A 23,219-nucleotide genomic window follows, 5' to 3' on the forward strand; every position below is an offset into this window, starting at 1 on the left:
TGCAAGGCCCCATTGTGATTGTCTGGTGCAGTGCTGCAGGGTGTGAGTGCAGGGCACAGCTACAGGATGTGACTGTGCAAGGCACTGCTGCAGCGTGTGAGCATGCAAGGCACTGCTGCAGTGTGAGCATGCAAGGCACTGCTGCAGCGTGTGAGTGTCCAAGGCACTGCTGCAGCGTGTGAGTGTGCAAGGCACTGCTGCAATGTGTGAATATACAAGGCACTGTTGCAGCGTGTGAGTGTGCAAGGCACTGCTGCAGGGTGTGAGCATGCAGGGCACTGCTGCAGGGTGTGAGTGTGCAGGGCACTGCTGTAATTTGTGAGTGTACAAGTATTGCTGCAGGGTGTGAGCGTGCAGGGCACTGCTGCAGGGTGTGAGTGTGCAGGGCACTGCTGTAATTTGTGAGTGTACAAGTATTGCTGCAGGGTGTGAGCGTGCAGGGCACTGCTGCAGGGTGTGAGTGTGCAGGGCAGTGTTGTGAGCGTCGGATGTGATGCAGGACATGCAATGTCCAGGCCGCTGTGTAAGGACTGAGGGAAAAACGAGCAATGTGACTGTCATCATGGGAGGCTGCTCTTGGCCACACAGCCAAGACAGTGACACCAAAAAATTCTTGTTTAGGGACCCAAGGGGTCCTTAAATCAACTGCCTTTGTCCTTATGGGGGAATTAAGCTCGTGGTTGTTAACTGGGAACATCACACAGGTGGTAGAAACAGATCCAGGAGATTGCTAAAACAGCTGGATGACAGCTTTTTGGTACAGGGTTCAGGGAGCTGACTCAGAGAGGTGACCTCTATGATTTGTCACTTGTTCCCAGAGAGGCTCTTGTGGGTGAAGTGGTGAATGGTGCCATCTTGGCCACAGCAACTATACAGCAATTAAACTGGAAGTCTCAGTTGCCTTGTCTGCGCCTATCTTGCTCCCAAGGTGGACTAGGCACAGGCTAGCATGGTTGGAAAACCATCATGTTTTATTAATGTGTCCATGGCAAAGCTGTTATCCCAAAAATTGTTCTTTCCCACTGTGTGCAGGAAGTCACTTCCCCAGTGAGTGGAAGTATAATCCCCCACAGAGTGGAACTATTTGATTTATTTTCAGTATTGCACAGAAAGGAGTGCTGGATGGCAAATCCACAAAGCCAACATCAGGACTATCAATGATTTTCATTATTTACATATACTAACAAGTCAATTATGTGGTTGTTTAAAAGATTCTCTCATATTTTATGCAAATTAGTCTGCTTGCTCAGTCTTCCTCTTCCCTAGAGTTGATGGGTTTCTCAGATTGGTGAGCCAGGAGCCAGTGGCCATGAACACCCCCTGCCAGAAGTTCCTGTTATCCAGTCAGGGAGTTGAGTTTATGAATTTCTTTCTGCCATTATCTTCCCTTTGGAACAACCCTTGGTGTCTCTCATTTTCCCACTGGGACAGCTCCTGGTATCTCATCTTCCCTTGGTACAGCTTTTGGGTGCTCTATTTCCCACTGGGACAGCTCTAGCTAGGGCAAGTTTGAGCCATCTAACCTGGTCATGAGTCCCAGTGTAAGCTGTCGGAAAAAGCAGTTCCACAATCAAATAAACATTCTTGTGTCTGCTCATTTAACCAGAATGAAAAATTTGGTTTATAATATATCAAAAACTTTCTTTTAATTGAAGATGACCTATTTTTCTCATTCAAAATGTTTTCAGAATTTCAATCAGAAGATATTTCTATGGTATTCATAGAATCAGGATGCAAAAATGTATTTCAGTATAATAATGTATTTTGTTTGCTTTATCTAATGAGTTTTAATTTTGAATGTATTCTAGAATATAGCATAAGTAGAGAAAAGGAAATACTCTGATGTTTTGATTTTGTCTTTGAAATTCAGTGCAGCTAAGCACATCAGTGTGCTTACCTGATCCACAAAGGTACCTGAGGAAGTTTTTATCTGAGTCTTGTGGGATTTGGATTCCTAACTCAATTAAATCCTTTCTATTTCTTTAGATTTGCTTCAACCAAAACTCTCATACTAAGCCTTAAAGTAAACTTTGGTGAAAGGTGTAAAGTTTTCTTCTCAAACTCAAATATTAGTGATTTAAATTTCTTTTGCCTAATGAGATTAAGGTAGTAAACTACTGTATTACTCTGGTGACCTCTTTCTCTTTGGTAAGATGTCTCAAGTGTGGCAAACATGTGGCATGTGGATCTGGGAACAGAAGAAATGTCAAAGACAGGAGCAAAAAAAAAAAAAAAAGGAAGGAAAATGCCAGATGCTATGATAATATGGGTTCTTCTAAAACAGAGAAAAAGTGTACAAACATTTATAAAGACGTTTTGTAATCCTGGATTGCAGATTTACTATAGTTACTATTTTCTCTTTAAAGTTCAGTTAATATTGTTGTTTATTGGCAAGTCTTTAATGAAATTCCTTTTCACTTAAACTACCATGCTTGTACTTAGTAACATCTGAGAAAAAGAGAATACATCATAAAAAAATATTAAATTAAAAATTAGTTTCTGTTTAATATGAAAATATGTCCTTTTATTAGGCATCTGATGATAAATTATCCCAGTGTTATGCATTAATAGAAGGTTTTCTTGTGGTTTTGGGAAATGAGAATATATTTTTTTTTTGTTCCCAAAGTCTATTAGTTTTCCCAGAGTCTTTGGCGGCCATTAAATAATGGGGGGCTTTGTATGAAAGAGGATCTGCAAACTGACAATGACTACATTTCTTATATTTGATTAATACATATTTCCTAATCATTATTGTAGTTGGCTCTGTGTTGTGTGCTGGTAGTGAGGTTCAGGGTAATGTCAAGAATTTATTTTTTCCTTTCACTCATTCACACAGAAAATGTTAAATGACTCTTGGGACTAAAAAGAAATGCAAAAGAGAAGGAAAATGTGTCCTTCCTAAAAGCTGGATGCTTGTTCACATGAACACAAAGCAGAGTACCAGCATCTGTTACCCTTGTATATTTTTTTAAACTCTAAGATATGTAATGACATAACAGAATAGACTGTTACAAGGGCAGTAATTTTTTAAAGTAAAACATGTTGAAGATACAGCCTCGGTGAGGGGGAAGTTTGTGGGGAATTTTCCCCATCTTTAGTCTTTATTTGCCCCTGTCTGGTGGCAGCACAGTGCAGGTCCTGATCTGACCTGTGCTGTGGAAATTCCCTGCGGTCTCTTAGAGCTACGCTGGTCACTCCCAGGCCACCAGGGCGTCCTGGCCACAGAGCCCCTGCCCTTCCAGACCTCTCTGCCCTGGACCTCCCTCCCTCCTCCCAGACTCAGCCTTTCGGTACAGCTCTGCCCCACTGACCTGCCCCAAAATGTCTGTGGGAAGAAGAAATTTCTCTCTTCAAGTGTTTAAATGTTTCTCGACTGTCTCAAAACTGCTGATGATTACTAAAGCCTTGCTTAGCAGATTCCTAATGGCACCATACATTTGTATTATCATATTGATATAAATATTGACATCATATCCCTGTTCAAGACTACTGAAATTGCTAGCTCAATTATTTTTGCATACAAATACACACAGAGTAAATCAAATTGAGGCAGTGATATACACTAAAGATTATTTAAATATTCTTCCCAGCTTTGAGAAAAATAAATTACTTTGTCATTTTGAGTAAAGAAAAAAAAACTTTCTCGAACTTCTTTCTGCTCTCTAATGCAATACTATTTTCTAAATGTTCTAGCTATATTCTACCATGTATAAAAGTTCTAGCTTCTATTTAATTGCAGTTCTAAACACAAATAGCTGTCTGACACATATATGGCTTTACATAAATCCATATCTGCAGCTTTAGTCTAGCAGGACTACTTTTAGGCAAGCAACATCTACCAAAACCACTGGGAGTTGTATGCAGTTAATATATTCTTTCACAAAGAATATCGATATTTCAAATCCTAGATCCCAGTTTACATATATTAAATTTATCCCAGTGTTTTAGGAGTTAAAGTAATGTAGAACAGAATAATAAATTGAAATATGTAATTTTTAAAAATATGTATATTCCTGGTAAATTTATGGCCTATTTATATTTAATAATTATATGGTTAGGATTTTAATCTTTGAAATGTTAAAGTAACAATGATACTTTGATTCAAAGTCTGTTTGAAATAAAGTGTTTCTTTAGGTTTCAGCTCTTTCTGAAGCTCTCAGTCTGATTTTTTGCATTTTTTGTACTCTCCTATGCATATGCTGTCATTTGATTAATTTTAATCCTCTTGTGTTATGAACTAATCTGCTGATTTTTCTTGCATTTACTGCAAGTGGACAGTTCTCACATAGTTATTGCAGCTCAGCTGATATTCAGCAACTTTGTGATATTAAGTGGTTGAGCTCTTCATAGAAATAGTTTAGAGGTATACAGTGCCGCTGTTACTCAAGTGCTACTGAAATTTCAACATGAAAAAATCCTTGATCTTCCTCATAATCTCCAAAATGAATCTACAGGTGAACAGAATGTATTTTCAGAAGCAGTTTCAATAATTGAGAGATTATAGAAGAGATTAAATAATTTGCCATCTGTTATGCAATGGGATACCCCAGTATGGCCCAAAGATTCTCTTCTCTGGGAAATCTCCTTTCTAAAGGGAAAAAAACCTACCCTTACATGTGTTTGTTCAATTTTTAGAAATTAGTTCAAACCTCTCCCCAGTTCTCTTCAGGCTAATTTACTATTTTGTTTCAGTCACTTTGTTTAGTCATTCCAGAGGGAGTTTTAAGACCAGCATGTACCAGACTTGACTTCTTCACATACTCATGGTGAGATTCTATATCTAAACATATATATAAGATTACATAAAAAGTTATATAGAAATTGTGTGATAGTGAGACTGGGTGGAAGTTGTCTTTCAAAATAAATCACAGTATATTTGGGGAGCAGGGAGGAAAGAAATTTGGCTCTAAAGGTTCAAAAAATGACTATTTTTTAGTGATAAATCAGATAATCTTGTATAGCCACCTAGGGAATACAAAGGATTTGGTGCTAACAAAACCAAAATTGTGGATTTGATCCCAAAATGGGCCATTTACTTGAAAGCTGAACTCGATGATCCTTGTGAGTCCCTTCCATCTCAGAATATTCTGTGATTCTGTGAAAGAAACAGAGAATTTAGAACCACCCTCAAATGAAGTTTTATAGTAAATATAGCAAAGAAGAACCAATTCATTTCAGATGGGCACAGAAATTAATGCAGTTTAATATCAGGCTTTGGAAATTAATCTAGTAAACAAACTCTTGTGTTTTGTGGCTGTTGATTAAATTATGCCTCCATCCCTATGCTGTAACTGTAGATGTACAGGCAGTCCCTGAGCTGGAAATGAATAACTGAAAGAAGGTAGCAGGCAGCAGCACACAGAAGATTAGAGATCTGTGTGCCAGGTCTGGGCAAGATGGAGTTTTGTTTATTCACAGCAGCCTTTATGATGCTGTGTTTTGGATTTGTGACTAAAATAGTGTTGGTAACACACCAGTGTTTTGACTATAGCTGAGCATCACTTGTAACACAAGACTTCTATTTTTCCCATTCTACTCCCTAAGGGTGTGGGACAAGAGATTGAGAGGGGACACTGCTTGGACAACTCATCCAAATTGGTCAAAGGAATATTCCACACCATTAACATCATAATCAAAGATAAATTCGGCAGGTTTTGGCTATTGAGGTAGCCATTGTTCAGACACCAGCTGGACGTTTCTCTACTTGTGGGAGATAATGAGGGAGTGCTTATGCATCACTTGTGGGTTTTTCTCTTCACTTGCTAAACTACTTTTATTTTGATCAATGAATTTTCTTTTGTTTTTTTCCTATTCTTTCCCCTGTTCTGTTGCATGTGTGGTTTAGTGATTGAGAAACTGTGTGGGTGCTTGTTGCTGGCCTGGGGTCAATCCAGCGGAACCTGATCAATTAGTCCAGCCAGGATACCTTTAAACTGTGTGTTTACAGAGCTTCCTAATTTATATGACATGGTAAAACAGAATAGGAAGGCTGTGTTGAAAGATGCAAAAGGGACTGGGTAAGCAACTGGGAAAAACTCTTAGTTTAGAGTAAGATCTTAGGAAGTGCAACATTTGCTTCTGCATTGGTCTATTGTAAATAGAATTTTTTTTTAATAATTATTATGGCTTAATATTTTCTACAAAATACTTGTGGTGAAAGAATAGTAATAATTCAGACAAAATAATCTGTTTAATTTGGCTTGGCTTAGGTAAAAGAGAGAATGACATAAAAGACTTCCCACCAGACTGACATAAAGCTATTTTCATGCTTAATATGCCTCTAAGTCGACCAATATCTAGGCATATATACCCTGTTTCTTGTTAGTGCAGTATTCTGAAGCCGAGAAACAGTATTTTAAATTAGTTTATGGCAAGACATAGATTTCTTTTTTTGTTACTCCTCTTCCTACAGGCTAATGCATTTGCCAAAATTCCTCCACTACCACATCTACCCCTTTTAAACTTATCTGGGGTTGGGAAAAGTGCAATTTTTAGGACCTGAGTTCTTTAATAGATTATGATATCCAAAATAATTTTTCTGTTTCCCTGAAATGTCATTCAACATCTTTTCCATTACTGGCACCCTCTTCTGACAGCCACTACACAGTTTTGGGTTGAGAACAAAATATGTGGTTTTAGCCTAAACCATAATTTTACATGTGTTTTCAAGAGAATGAAAAATGCTTTTCCAAAATGTAAATGCTGTATCTAACAGAAGTGCAATATGCAAAGCTGCAATAGCACTCAGTGCAAAAAAAAAATTTAATTGCATATAAAATACTTGATGTGATCATTTGATAACCTTAGTACTAATATTAATTATTTTTTTGTTCCATTATTCCAATTTCATTTGGTAGTACTTTGAAAAAAAAAATCTAAGCAGTCTAAGAATAGAATTGACCATGTTCTCTCTCATCTCCACAATGTGTTGTTTCTAACTCTGCTTCTTCATTCCTGTTGGAGCTTATTTTTGTATCAAATAAAAGCATACGCAAACCAAAAATAGACAATCTTTGCATGTCTTCATAATGAGAACCCGCACTAGAATACCATGTCTTATGTTGGATAGAGTTAATTGGCTCAGGCACTGTAATGAGTATGCTATAAACTATAACATCTTAATTTTTTGTTTGTTTTTTAATGCTAGCTAGTCTAAGCAAAAAGCAGAAAGTAACAAGGATGGTAGAAAGTAAAGTAATCCAGAACAGAGAGTGATTTTGATGGTAAAATATTGTTGTGAAAATTGTTTTAAAGAAAGTAACCCTGACTCTTGTGCATCACTCAGTGACCTTTTGAAAGGCTGTTTTATGAGCAGCCAATCAAGGAAAGCCTGTTTTCTTGACTATGCTATTTGCCACCCTACCCAAAAATCTTATAGCATGTAGAAAACATCCTTTGTTTGATTTCTCTACCCATCATATTTACTCTCCCTACATATTTCCATCTTATTTCTGCATCCCTTAGTGCTCTCCTTGCCAATTTCCGAGCTTTAGGAACAAGACCTGGTGCTTTCTCCTTTACACACCCACTTTTCAGAATTTTTTGTGATATATGATATCAATTCTTTGTTAGGTTTGCAAATGCCTTATTAAACAAACCCTGAAGTAGCTGACAAATAAAGAAAAGACACAGTGACATTGTATAATCCTCTGTATATAAAATTCAGAACAGGATTACAAGCACAGATGAGCAGGAAAAAGTAAATCTGTTGCTAATTTTTATTTTATTAAATATCATTATGTGAAAAAAAAAATAGGGTAATTTTCTATTTCTTTTACAAATGGTTTAGGAGAACTGTTTTTCACTGTCAGAACTATTTTTTTAGATGTCTGGAAATCAAATTTTAACAATGTATTGAAAAAGTGAAGACCTTTTCTAACCCTGAAACCTATATATTGAATGAGATCAGGCTGTAGCAGCAGAACCAGGAGTTATTAACTTTATATTTTTGTCCTTTTCAGCAGTGAATGTTACCTTGAAAATGATACCAATGATACCAAAAATTAAGGGGAAGGCCTTCTTAGTAATGTAAAATATTCTGTGTGTTGGGTGCTATTCAGCAGATACAGCCTGCAAGACACTTGTGTGTTGAGCAGAACGATCTCATTATTAGGAGAGTGATGCAGTGTGGTTTATTTCATACCCTGAAATCACTCAAGGAAATAACTGGAGTAGATTATATTTATCCTGGACTCTGTATTGTGCTATCATGTGTAGCAATAACAGGCAGCATATTAAAATAGAGATTAGGGACTACAACCATTCTTTTGAATGCAGTTCTGAAATTTCAAAGCTCTTGAATTATTCAAGTATTTTTCAATTTATAAAAGATGATTGACTGCTTGATGATGTGATGGTATAAATAAAAAAACTGAAAAGTATGGAGTGTATATTTTCCCCATAGTTGTTTTGAACCTCTGTAATTGAAGGTGTTGATTTTGTGTCAGTAGCAGCCATAATTAAGAGAGGAACCATTAGATAATTTATTTGGTCAATGCCCTACTTTTGCACAAGGAAAAAAAATCCAATCAAGGTAGAAATGGACACAGTTACAATATGAAACTGAATAGCAATATTCAATCTATTTAATATTAAAAAATCGGAGTGAATATTAAACCTTTGTTTTCTCTCCCTATTTACAAAGCCATTAACACATGTTTAACATGTAACACTTTTAAGGCAGCAATTGCAATATAAAAACCAAAACAATTTTCTGAATATATGTTTGGATCTTTTAAAATGTATCTTTATGTTATTCAAGGAATCTAGAAATTCGGCTTTTGAATAGTTTTTGATGCATCCAAGTTTTTTCTAGACTGAAAAATGCTCATGTGCTCTGCACACCACATGCAGAGTGCACATAGAAAACGCTGGTTATGATGCATGCATGCTATCATCATCTGAGTGTTCACAGTATTATTTTTAAGGACATGACTGTCTTTTTCTTTTCATTACGTGGTTTTAAGCTTCTGTATATGTTTCTCACTTACTCTGGAATAGAGAGCCTTTTATGCAGAGATTGACAATTATCTCCTGAAGTATCAGCTATCAAAAAATATCACAGTGTGTCTTATGATGGGAATGTTGATTTTCTATTCTGACAAAATTGAATTAGCACCTTCACATAGATTAGTACATTGGCTGAGCAGTAGTGTGAGGATTTTCCTGGAAGATGTTTAAGGTATTAAGCCATCCAGCTGTAATAAGGTTAATACAGTTCTAAATGACTTGAATGTCAGTTTTGGCAGTTCAACAGGTATAATATTTCTGAAAGCAGGAAGAGAAACACTCTCATGTTCACTTCATTCAAAGACCAATTTGGGAAGAGGACATATGTTTCCTTAAGGTTGCTACTGAGTGTAACTGTAATAAAGCACAGAATTACAGAATGATTGACGTTGGAAGACACATCTGTATGTCATACAATCCACCTTGAAATGGTTTTTCAGCCCCATGTCTCTCTGGCTTCTACATATCTCCAAGAATGGATAGTTCACAACCTGCTGTGTGAATTTTCAATAACCCTTACAGAAAGAAGGTGTTTCCTGGTGTTCAGAAAGAGCCTGCTGTGTGCCCATTGCCTCTTGTCCTGTTACTGGGCACCAGTGGAAAGAGCCTGGCTCTGCACCTTCCCTTCAGGTTTTTGTATTCATTACTAAGATCCTCCTTAAGCCTTCTCCAGACTGAACAGTCTCAGCTCTCAGCCTGTGCCCATAGCAGAGATGCTCCAGTCCCTTAATCAGCTTTGTGGGCCCTTGTTGGACACTGCAGTCTGTACATATCACTTGTATTCAGGAACCCAGAGCTGGACACAGCACTCCAGGTGCCCATTAGTTCTGAATCCAAAATACAGCACTGAAAATACAGCTGCTGAAAAGACATGAACTCTCTCCCAGCTGAATCCAGGAGAATTATATATTGTCTTAAGATATCTGCTGGGACATTTTGAAGTGGTTTGTGCCAAAAAATGAATAAATACTTCAGTGAATACATAGATAAATTAGATGATCCATAGCAGCCTTTTCTCGAATATTAGGATATGCTGAGTTAGAAGGCACCCATCAGATCATGGGAGTCCAACTCCTGGCCCTGCACAGGACACCCCAAGTCACACCATGTGCCTGAGAGCATTGTCCAAACACTTCTTGAACTCTGTCAGGCTTGGTGCTGTGATCACTTCCCTGGGGAGCCTGTTCCAGTGCCCAGCCACTGGCTGAAAAGCAGTTTCCCACTTTTTAGGTTTTTTTAACTTAAACCTCCACTGTCACAGCTTCATTTCATTTCCTCAAGTCCTGTCACAAGTCATGAGAGTGAAGAAATTGGGACCTGCCCTTCTGTTTCCCCTCATGAAGACGCTGAAGACCCCAATGAGGTCTCCCCTTGGTCTTCTCTTCTCCAGACTAAGCAAGACAAGTGACCTCACACAGCTTCCCCTCAAGGAAGGCCCTTCTCCATCCTCACTGCCCTCATTTGGGTGTTCTCTAACAGCTCAATGTCTTTTTTGTATCATGGCACCCAGAACTGCCCCCAGCACTGGAGGTGAGGCCGCCCCAGGGCAGAGCAGAGCAGGACAATCCCCTCCTTGCCCAGCTGGCCATGCTGTCCCTGATGCCCCCAGGACAGGGGTGTCCCTCCTGGCTGCCAGGGCCCTGCTGGCTCACATCCAACTTTCCATCAACCAGGATCTCCAGCTGCCTTACGAGATATAGAATGCTGAAACAAAGTCAGTGGCATCTACCCTGCATACTTAATCCTTCATCCAAAACAAAGAACTTGAGTTGGTGTTATTCAGCAATATATTCTCATGGATTCTGCAAGTTAAAGGAATTGGGAAGCATTACAACTTGAGAGAGAAGACATAACTTACAAACTAATAATGTAAATCATTGCATACTAGCTAAATTAAGCAGTGAAAGGCAAGATTACAATTTGATGATAAAGTATGATGAAGAAGTTATTACCTGGTAACTTATATAATGAAATTAACGCTGCTTAGAGCTGGCTGTTAATTCATTTTTGGCATTGGGATTTAGAAGCAGAGAGAAATAAAATCAGGTGAGATAGAATGTTCTTTCAGAGAGGTAAAAATTAAATGATAAAATATGTAATTGAATCCTGGAATACATGAAAGTTAGTTTCTTTGGTCCTAAGGGGAAGCTAATAGTGTAGCTTTGTTTCCATTCACTTCAGTTTATGCATGACTACAACTAAGTCTTATTAGGGCCTTGTAAAAACACTTACTAATTTTTAGGAACTGTTGTGTAGGAAAATTGGAAGAGGGATATATAATTTTCCCTTCCTGGTCATAAAACGTAAATGCAGGAGGAGAGAGTCCAAAGATATATGAAATATCTCTGTGTGAATTCTGTTCACAATGCAAATTGACTCTAAATTTTCACTCACTCTAATTCATTCACTTTGTTCCATCTTTCTATGTTGGATTAACTTGGGTTATTGCTTACACAGGGTTGTGTGAAAATGTCTGAGTCTTTCTTATTTTGCAATATATAATGAGTACTGTGGCATTACCCATATAAAGGACTCAAAAAATCACTATCTAGTACATTTTTCTCCCAAGTAACAGATCAAAATATTGTCTAAGTTTAAAGTGCAAATACTGTTTTACCTTGCACAGTAGCTGGAATTCGCTGTTAAAGTTAGTACAATTCTAGGTTGAAAATAGAGCTTTTCAAAAGTTGACTTTCTAAGATAGCTATCTATCTATCTGAGCTCTTTTAAAGTTAATAAAGTTGAAAGGCAAAATATTTATATGAGACAGAGATACTAATTTTAAGAAGGAATAAATTGTCCTTTGGATATACTGATTGCTTTCTACTGGCTGGATTGGGGCCTAGTTAACTAGCTGAGACTGGACACTGAATTTTTTAGTGTACGAACCTAATGGTGATTATTTGTGGCTGAAATTGCTTAAAGAAATATAAGCTTTTGTTAAGGAAGGAATTATAAAATAGCTCTTTTATTTTGTTCTTTTGGTATTCTTAACTAAATATACAGGTGTATATAAATATAAGGGTATGAGTTTGGTGGTTTTTTGGCTTTGGTGTGTAGTTATGTTACTGGGGTTCAGCATGTCAAATAAATTTAGTTTTGCTTTCTGATGAACAGTTATTGTGGGACAGTATTGGTAAGGGCTGATGTTATTCAACAGAAAAAAAAAGAGAAAACATTAATAACCATAATTTGTAATGCAGTTCTAGAAAGTCAGTAATTCCAACTAAGATCTGTTTAACATGTTTTTGAATAATCCATTTATATTATTGATAGTAATTTTCCTGGAAGTAACTTTTTGTGCATCTGTTCTTATTGTAGAGACAGTTTCTTCTCCTCCTTCAAATCTATCCCAAACTTTCACATTTTGGTTCAGATCAAAGCTCCTTGTCCTAATATCTCCTGAGACTTTCACTTACATGGTAACACTGAAGATATTTGAAGCAATTTAGATGGTGACATCCTGTGGACCACATGCCCTCTGCATTGCTCTAATTTCACTTCAGCATTTTTTAACTGGTCTTGCTGGAGTTCCACAAAAAAGAGCAATTGCTCAGTTACTGCTCAGAAATTATCAACATTTAGCAATATATGTCCTAATAGCTCTGTTCACTATAGACATTAAAAGACATAAACATCATGAAAATACATTTAATTTTTCAGGGATAAAAAGCATACTGCTAGTCCCTCAATGGACTTTTTTTTTTCAAATACAATATTTTCCCACAATAAAAACTGCTGTATGAATAGTGCTTTCCAAAGCCTTTGACAGTCTCTTGTCATTTTCTCTTCTCTTGTAGCTGACGGATGCACTGACTGGTCTGTGGATTACAAGAAATATCAAGTTCTAGTGGGAGAACCTGTTCGTATAAAGTGTGCACTCTTTTATGGATATATTAGAGCTAATTACTCCCTAGCCCAAAGTGCTGGACTTAGTTTGATGTGGTACAAAAGCTCTGGACCTGGAGATTTTGAGGAACCTATAGCTTTTGATGGAACCAGAATGAGCAAAGAAGAAGACTCCATTTGGTTCAGACCAACAGTGGTACAGGACAGCGGGCTCTATGCATGTGTTATAAGGTACTATATTTTTAATATACTGCATTTTAATTGACCAAAAATGAAATAAGGCTCTTAATAGTGAGACTTTTGTGTCAAAAAAAAAATTCCTGATGGTGTTCTTTTTTCTTCTGCTCCTGGCATTCCCTTCCCTGAAGGTTTTTAAACTCTGACTAGAAATTGCTATGAAATGTCTTGAACATATTAAATTTGCTTTTGTACAAATTTAGTAATTTATAACAAAATCTAAAATTTATAGGGTGGCTGGAATTGGATGAATAAGTCCTATGTTTCTTTCTCTGATTCTGGTTTCACTCTTGGAATCACTATCCTAGAGTAAAAAATATATTTTTTTTATATTTAGATTTAATTTCATGTGGATTTTATTAAGTGACTTAACTGAATTAACTTTTCTTCTGTAAAAAAAAATTCTATTTGATGTAAAGTAGTTGCATCAAGGAAAACAGAAGGTGAAATTTCAACATTTTTACATACATCCTTTAGAATTACATCTGGCTTAACCTGATAATAGAGCCTGTGTACCAGATGTCGTCCAAAAAACTTTAACCTTCTGATTCATCAAGTTTTATCACCAGAAACTGGACTGGATTCTGCTTCTGCTTTCTGCAACGGGTTTCAGCTTCTTTTTGCATCTTTAATATGGTTTACACAGAGATATTTTTCCAGCCCCTTACAGTATTGTTCTCTATCTGGATAACTATAAACCTGGTCGTGCTACAAATACACAGTAGAAAGAGTCAAAAGCAAAGTGTAGAGCAACTGAGTGGCTAGAAAAGGAATGCATGATGCAACTAGCACAGTGATGCAAGGAAAATGTGGAAATTGTTTTATCAGCAACTAGAAAGGTTTACTTTCTGTCACTTTTTTAAATTGAGTTTTTGTTTTTTTTTTTTTGCTTGCTTGGTTTTGGTTTTTTGTCTTGGGTAGAGGGAGGGAGAGCACAGTTTGCTGCCTGGCTTGTGTGTGCTGATGGAGATTTTTACTAAATAATGTATTTATAAAAACATTATTCTATGAGCTCTTCATATAACCTGTAAGACATTTAACATTGTTTGTCCAATGGCATACTCAATATGTTTTTTCTGATGATGACAGTTCTCTTAAAAAGAAAACCACAAAAACCTACAAATTAAGCTCCTTCAAGAGAATTTTTAGTTATATTTGAATTAAAATTTTCTGATAAGTGTGTAACAGTAGCTGTGAAAATGAAAACAGTTTTGTCAATTTTTCCAAAATGCAATTTAAAATACCATAATTAATCTTCTCTGTTTATATAAATAAAATCTTAATTATCTGATGTTGCAATTTCCAGCTAGTATAGATAAAGGCTGAATTTAGCTACTCAGACTTACTTTATGTTTATAATTTCAGCCTGTGTCCATGGCTTTTTATACATGGATTTTTATTTAATCCAGAGGTAGGTAGGACCATGTTCTAATCTGCTTTAAACTACTGTGAAAGTTTGCTACCAGTCCAAAATTAGACCTACAAATAAACCACTCTTCTTCTCACCACCCCCTTTGGCAAGAGAGGGGCAAAGGCAGAGGCTATGGGTTGAGATAATTGATTACTGAAAGCAGACAATAGTGGAGTATGAAATACACAGTACTAGCAGCAATATTAATAACAGATAAAAAGGTACTTGGCGTGATTTGAAAAGACAGGTGTCTGTTAAGGAAGGCAGGAGCCTTCCTTGGAATGAAAAATGTAAACCCCCTCCCTCCAAATTATTATAATTTTGAAATTAAGGGGCTCTCAGGCAAAGATATGGGAGAAGTTCTTAATTAAAAAAAAAAAAAAAAAAAAAAAAAAAAAAGCCCTCCCCTAATGCAGCTTGAGGCCATTTACTCTTGTCCTGTGGTTGGTTGCCTGGGAGAAAAGAAGAAAAGACCAGCCTCCACCTGGCTACAACCTCCTTTAGGATAGTTTTAGAAAGTGATAAGATCTCTCCTGAAACTCCTTTTCTTTTGACTAAACAATCCCAAATCATTCTGCAATTCCTCATTTGATTCACTCGCTAGACCTTTCACCAGCTCCACAACCCTTCCCTAGACATGCTCCAGCTGCTTAATGCCTTTCTTGCAGTGAGGGGCTCAAAACTGATCATAAGATTTCAGGTATGGCCTCATCTTTGCTGAGTACAGGGGAGCAATCACTGCCCTGCTCCTGCTGGGCACACTATTGCTGATACAGGCCAGAATGCCATTGGCCTTCTTGGTCACCTGGGCTGTTGACCAGAACTTCAAGATTCTTTCCTGCTTGGCCATTTTTGAGCCACTCTTTCCTCATCCTGTACCACTGCATGGGGCTGTTGTGACAAAAGTGCATGACCCATCGCTTCACCTTTTTTAGCCTCATGCAGTTGGCCTCAGCCCATCGATCCAGACTGTCCCAAACTCTCTGCAGAGCCTTTGTACCATTCAGCAGACCAGCATTTCTGCCCAGCTCACTGTCATCTGCAGAATTACTGAGGGTACACTCATTGCCTTCTTCTAAACCATTGATAAAAATATAAACAGCAGTGGACCGTGGGGAACCTCACTACTGATGGCCAACGACTGAATGTAACACTGTTCACCATAACCCTTGGGATCCTCCCATCCAGCCATGATGATTTATGAACATGTTTAATGTTTATGAACATGAATTGCTTTGTTAAGCTGTAATATTTAGTGGAGAAAAATGCATATGAACAAGTCTTGTTCAGAAACATGAGAGTGGCTATAAAGAATGCTTAGGATACAGACAAATAGAGATAACAATAGAAGTTTAAATAAAGCATTACAAAATATATAATAGATGAAAAACCTCTATCTTTAACATGCTTAAATTCATTAGATACCTATTAGCCATAAAAATACTGCCTATAAATAATTTAGTGATATTCAGGTTTGAAGATTCAAAATCAGATGACAGCAAGGTTCAAACAGGGAATAACAGCATCTATGGAGATTGTTCAAATATATTTTCATCTCCAGTTGGTAAAAAAACCTGAGCACCTGTTTCAGTATGCTTAACTGTTTCTATTAGTAACCCACAGTACAGGAATTTAGACAAAAAGGTAAAGTCTGAAGAAGTGTGAAGTGTACAGGATTTTTGGATGGATGGATGGATGGATGAATGGATGGATGGATGGATGGATGGATGGGAGGGAGGAAGGGAGGAAGGAAGACTAAGGGAGTTTTCACTAAAAATTAATTACATATGTTATTTTAAACTTCACATTTATTATTTCAGGTTTATTTAAATAAATATGTCCTTCCTTCCTTCCTTCCTTCCTTCCTTCCTTCCTTCCTTCCTTCCTTCCTTCCTTCCTTCCTTCCTTCCTTCCTTCCTTCCTTCCTTCCTTCCTTCCTTCCTTCCTTCCTTCCTTCCTTCCTTCCTTCCTTCCTTCCTTCCTTCCTTCCTTCCTTCCTTCCTTCCTTCCTTCCTTCCTTCCTTCCTTCCTTCCTTCCTTCCTTCCTTCCTTCCTTCCTTCCTTCCTTCCTTCCTTCCTTCCTTCCTTCCTTCCTTCCTTCCTTCCTTCCTTCTTTCCGTCTTTCCTCCTTTCCTCTCCTCCTTTCCTTTTCTCCTTTCCTCCCTCCCTCCCCGTGAAGGCTAACCATCCACAGCAGGAATGTGTTAAATTACCAATTCAATTTAAGAAGAATATATATTTTTATATATTTCATGTATTTACAATTATTTAATTGTCAGAAATCTCGAATGCACAATGTATAAGAAAATCTTTGCTTTACTGAAGGAAATGGTGAGCAAAGAAAAGAAATAGAATCAATTTTTCATAAACTTGGTGGAAGCATCATTTCTTCATCATCTTGAATAATGTAAAATGTGTTTACAAGTGGGAATTGCTATTTCTGGGTACCAACCATTTTTGAAATCTGTGTTACCCAATGAGGGCCTTTTATTCTGGCTATATATGCTTATAAATATTTTTATTTCTTGATAGAGTTTTTAAAAATTATTATCGTAGGAAACAAGTAAGCATGCATGTAACAATACATATCAAATCTCAATTAAAAAAAACCAAACAAAAAAGCCCCCAACAACAAAGCACTCCCCCCCCCAAAAAAAAAAAAGGGAGAAAGTATCTGAAAATCAAATCTTAAAACATTTGTATTTAAAGTTTGTAATCATGGTGTTCCCTGGATCTGCATGAGATATTTGGATAGGTTTATGTGTATTACTGACAAAGGAATCTGACAATGGATAAGAGAAATATACTTTCTCAAAGGAATACCAAGTGAGCTAGCAATAGTCAGAAAGAAGGAAGTCTCAGCAGAACCTGTTATTCTATTAATTCCTTTAAGACAGTATCACCACTCATTGTCCTGGGTTACAAGTGATAGGACACGGCTGCACAGTGATGATTGTGGAAGTGCTACGTTAACAGTTGGACTGAGCATCTTAGAGGTCTTTTCCACCCTTAGCAATCCTATGGTTCTAAGAAAACAATGACTCTGACAGCCTCTTGAAATGGTGTGCAAGTTCAGGAGAGCCTTGTTCAATACATGAGATGGACTTTCCTTAGTCCCTGCCTTTGTGGTCATGTGGTTTATAGAGAGCATGGGGTCAGTTAACTGTGTCTTTGTTATTTTTACACTCTATTTGTAAATTTGCCTAAGCTTTTTCCAAGGTCTTTTCTTTTTTCACAAGGAATCTGGCTCTTATTTTCTCATGTTTGCTCCATCTCCTTTTCAAATGCAAGCTTGGTAGGCTAGTCACATATCTATATAATTTTTGACTGTGACTTAGAGAGGCTTGGTGAGTTGAAAAAGCCTTCCAGCTAACATTAGGAATTTATACAGGCTGGGTAGCTGGAGCTTACATTAAGTGTTCTCTACAGATGGCAAAAGCAGTTGCTCCTAGAAATAAAGGTGGGATTTTCTTGAAGTTAACGCTTGTTGAAAGTCAGGAGATTGAAATTTATTCATTCTCCACTGCCCTGACGCTGCACAAGGTCAGCTGTCTGACATTAGCATCTTCATTGTACATGATAAACACCTTCCACATGTGTTAGGACAAAACAAACAGCTAATACTGAGGAGACGAGCAAGTGAGTGCAGGGTACATCTTCTCTTTGTGGAGTTGGTATAACTCATGCATAAAGTTAAATTCCAGCTTGTGTTTGCTATTTGCTTGGCTGAGTGAGGGCTCAACAATGAAAAATAAGCAAACAAGCATGATGATGAGTAGGAAAAGGAGCAATATGACCCTTATGGTTAGTGAGTGGAGTCATGAATACACGAGGAGTTTTGATGGGCTAGAACTGAATAGGTTAGTCCAGATAATTCTTTTATGTAGGACTTGAAGGTTTCTATAAAGACTTATAATAATTTTTATAAGGGCAAAATAACAAATGCCTATACTGTCACAGAATAGGGGAAGAATGTTGATATTGGAAAATAAGAAGAAATTCGTGTATTTGAGCAGAAGGTGTTAATATTGCATTTTAATAGCTCTGAACTTGTAGGAGAGACATAAATAATGCTTGAAGAAAGACTTAAAGAAAAGCTTTTTATGTTATGTCCAGTTTCTTTTACTGCTAATTCTTTTGTTGTTGAGATATTTGCTTAAATACAGCAATGAAAATAACAGTTTGACTATTGCTTCCACTGTTTTATTAGAGGTTTGTTATTTTCTCATTAAGAACACTTTCAACAAATCAGATTTGTCCTTTGATTGTCAAGGTTTTTCTGCTCATAACTAAATTCATAATTATGGTTAAAAAAAGTAACACTTCAGATCTCATTTCAACAAAATAGTAAAATATGACTGTGATGTTTGATTTTACATATGTAATTTAAGAAAGTCCTAATAGATAGTCAGGTTGCATTACTATGTAACGTTTATAGTAAAAAACCACAGTTTTTATTTTGTTAAAGAGTAGGCAGTATTTCGTCTGTTTTGCACTCTGCATCTAACTTATCCATATTAGAAAAAGTCCAAAAAGCTTGCAACAGAATGGAAGTGGCTTTACCTCTTTAAAGAAGTGCATTTGCCTCTTTAGAAAACGCAGGAGAAAGAGAAAATACAAATAAAGTTAATTCCATATAACAGATATTTAAGTCAAGGATCAATTGTTTTCTTCAGAACGCTACAAAAAAATGGAAGACAACGGCAAAGAACTAAAATTATTTTCACTCATTTTCTTAACAGTGGCTTTTAATTTTTTCAAATTTTATAGGTTTTTTTTGTTTCCTTTCACATAACTCAAAACAACAAGTTGTATTGCTAGTAGTAATATGGGCCACTACTTGGTCATTTAAGTTTGCTCTTAATATCTAATATTGTATTTTGAATCTGCCCTGCAAGTGCTTACCTCTAAGCTATCTGTGGACACCAAATTCAGTTTAAGCATCTAGGTTCTAAAAAGCTGCATGTCAGTTGTTTCTTTTTTTAATTCTGCTTGTTCTCAGGACAGAAGGCAATTTAACTGATGTTAAAATATAGCTAAGGTTTGATTCCATTATAGGGGATAGGTGTCTAATGCTGTTTTAGAGGCTCTAGGAGCATTTCCAGGACACTTCCAAGGGAATGACATATTGACACTAGATCTGGAGGAGGCTGAATGTGGGATACATTTGGGTAAGCCACATGCCACTACTCACCCACTCTAAGGTAAATAAAATGAGCTTTTTGTGGCTTTTGAGCTAAACCAGTTTCTAGGCTCCATCAGGCAGACTGACAGCTGCAGTAGGAGTTTAGATGTAGCACACAGGTGTATGAATGTAAATGGATGACAGAACTGAAATGTCTTAAACTGCATTCTAAACAAAATTAACTTTGTCTGTTTCCATCACATACATTGTAATACAGTGGCTGATATAAAAGTCAAGGGAGATATGTCTGTACTTAGTGCTATGACATGAAGCTGGCATTTTAAAATATTAAACTTACTGGATGAGTTTATAATACAAGAAAGTAATGGAATTTCATTAATTTATGATCAGATTTTTTTCTGAAATACAAATCTATAATAGTGACTGACACTCACGAAATTTATCAGACTGACTTAAAAGCCATCAGTACAACAAATAAGTCTTTTAGTAATTAGTGTAGTATTTCAAGGTTTCTGACCAAAAAATATTACAAATCATCCTTTAGAAAAGGGAGAGAAAAGGAGCAGTTTTGAACTTTTAGTCAGGCTCCCAGAAGTATCAAATATTCAATAATCTCTGGTGAAGACAGATGAGGTTTTCATGACTTTTCCAGAAGGGTTCAATCTGAAAAGGGGGTGTGTGCCATGACCCAGGAAGGTTACTCATGCAGCAGGGACACTGTAGGGAATTTGCCTACTGACTACTTTCTGCTACCACTATGGTAAGAATCAATAAAGTTGGGAATAAGGTGTTGTGTTTTCAGGATGTTTTTGGAACAATTCCATTAACATTTACTTCCCACAGCAATTAGAATATTTCCCCCAGGCCAATACTTAAAGCAGTCCTAGCAGCAGTTCTTCCGTGGATCTTGTTCTGACCCTTGCTTCTCTCTCCTCTTCATTCACAAAGCAGAGATAGGCACCCAATATTCCCAGTAATGAAGAAGAGGTTGCGTAGTTCCCAGCACAAAGAAGAGTGGAAAGGTGAAGGCCTCAGTCCCTCTTTCCCTTCTCACCAATCTTCTCCTCTATTAAAAAAAAAAAAAAAAAAAAAAGCAAAAAAAAAAAAAAGCTGGGATATCATCTTTATGTGATACAGAAAGAAAGAAGAAACATCTTTATCACAAATCTTCAATCTGAGTCTTAATTATTTGTCTAGGGGTTGTTTGTGTATGCTATGGAAAATTGAGAAAAATGTCATGGTAAGAAAAATTTTTAAAAAATGGTTGGAGGGTTTTTTATACCTGTGAGGAGAAGTATTCAGATGCAAATCAGGTGGGCATTTGGAAACTTGTTGTAATCATAACAAAGTCAATGAAGGAGAAATCAGTGATAAGGTTAGCAGTGAAAAATAAATAGGCTGCAATTAAATAGAATGTAATTAATTAATGAATTAATTTAATTGAAGTTTTTTGATACATCTGAGAGATTCTTTTTGGCCATCCAGTAAATAATTTTATAGGAATTCTGACTCCTAGTCAAAAACACAAGTAAGAGAGAATATGGAGGGAACTGGAGGAAAAAATACTGATACTGATGTTAATGAAATATTGCCTTGGAAATGTAGGGCATGAAAAAAGCAAGTTACTTGCTGAGTCTGGCAATGTCAAAATAGCAGGTTTTTCAAAGGATTGCTGATGCACATGATTCAATAGTTCATTGTGAAGAGAGTAGAGTACTTGGAGAAGTCATATGAGATCTCAAAGTGACTCCAGATTTGATGTGCAAGAAGTAATAAAATGACATCTTGTAACATGTAAATCATTTAGATTAAAATATTCACTTCCTTGTTCTATTATCATAAAATCAGAGTTCACATGTAAGCAAGAGGTAAATAACAACCCATGCTTGCAAAGACTGCATTTAACAATGAATTGTTTCTTCGGTTCCAATAGTGTCTATAGAATGACTACAAAGTAACATTTTTTAGTAAATATATCCTGAATTGATGATAGTATGAAAAAAATAAATTTGCTTTAGTTTTTTAATGTCTTCTTTTAAAGCTTACAGACAGACTTAACAGATAGAACTTATTTATAACACTGAAAATAATAATCAGATATTCCCACTATAGAGAGGAACTAATGAAATTTGCATATTTGCTGCATGTTTAGTGTTATCATCTGTCAAAGTAATATAGCCTGTTGGTGCTAATTTCAAAGGTGATGACAGTGACCAAACAAATCTTGAGATTCCTAATTGCAAAGGCTGAGAAGATTATCAAAGGTCAAGGATGTCTCCTTAATCTTCATTCAGCCTTTTAATGTAGTAAGCATTATGATACAGCATTTGAGTGCTAAATGTGGTCTTCATTTAGAAAATTAATCAAGATTAGACAGTGAGAAGGGCTCCTTTTTAACTTATTGCAAGAGCTAGTTTGTGCGTGTAAACACACACTCTAATACACACATACACATCCATAGTTGCTCAGCTATGCTCAGCATACATATAGATTTGAATATGCATATATGTTGCCTTGATTTTTAAAAGTGTTAAGTTTTCTTTTATAGTTCTTTTGAAAGTTTAAAAGTTATCATAAAACTTATTTAGCCTTCTGATAATGTTTGAGAGTCAGAGTTCCCACACAATTTCATGTATAAATAGACTGGTTTACATATTTCTCTGTGGGTGGAGAAAAATGATTGATCTTTGGACAGTGTGGTTGGAGAGGTGGTCATTCCATCCTCCAATCCATGGTCACCTTTAGAATTCTATAAATACCAGATGTTTGAATAAAACTGTGTCTTTTTCTCTTTTGAACTTACCAAGCTTCTGTGTACTTATTTCATGTCCAATAGAAACATATATATGTGCAATAATTGAAGATATATCTCTTTGTATATAATAATAGAATCTCAGGGGTTGGAATGAACCTTAAATATTATCTATTTCCAACCCGTTGCCATGGGCAGGGGCACCTTCCATGAGAGCAGGTTGCTCAGAGCCCCATCCAAGCTGATCTTGAACACTTCCAGAGATGGGGCATCCACAGCTCATTTGGGGAGCCTGTGCCAGTGCCTCACTACCCCCTGGATGAAGAATTTCTTTCTAACACCTAAAATAGACCTACCCCCTTTTAGCTTAAAACCATTCCTCCTTGTCATATCACTATCTGCCTGTGGCAAAAGTCACTCTCCATCTTTTTTGAAGCCCCCTTCAAGGAGACTGGAAAGCTTCCTCCAAGTCTTCTCATTTCTAGGCTGAACTAAAAAAGCTCCCTCAGCCTGTCCATAGCATAGGTACCACAGATCACCTTCATGGCCTTACTCTGGACCCTCTCCTGCCCTTTCTAACCTCTCACATCTCTCTTGCACTGTAGGCCCCAGCCACACATGTATCTGGAGGTGCAGGAAATAATAGGATTAATAACTTTCAGGTTCACAGCTATTCTCAATCTAGACACTATAAATATATTTCTTATGTGTTTCAAATAGCAGTCAGTAACCCCCAGATGTGGTATGTTACTAAATGAAGAGCACATAGTCAAATATACCCTTGTGATGGTTGATAATGAGTAATGACACTCACA

General features: G+C 36.8%; 1 protein-coding gene across 4 annotated transcripts in view; it reads left to right on the forward strand.

Annotated features, from left to right (window-relative positions):
* Positions 1-23,219, forward strand: part of IL1RAPL1 (interleukin 1 receptor accessory protein like 1) — a 676,860-nt gene that overhangs the window by 350,501 nt on the left and 303,140 nt on the right. For all 4 annotated transcript variants that reach the window (XM_072934853.1, XM_072934849.1, XM_072934841.1 and 1 more), the window contains one exon: positions 12,810-13,089. In XM_072934853.1, the coding sequence (XP_072790954.1) occupies positions 12,950-13,089 (140 nt within the window). In that variant the 5' untranslated portion in view covers positions 12,810-12,949. The remainder of the gene's footprint in view (positions 1-12,809; positions 13,090-23,219) is intronic.

The sequence above is a fragment of the Taeniopygia guttata genome, chromosome 1 (assembly GCF_048771995.1).
Source record: "Taeniopygia guttata chromosome 1, bTaeGut7.mat, whole genome shotgun sequence".
NCBI lineage: Eukaryota > Metazoa > Chordata > Aves > Passeriformes > Estrildidae > Taeniopygia > Taeniopygia guttata.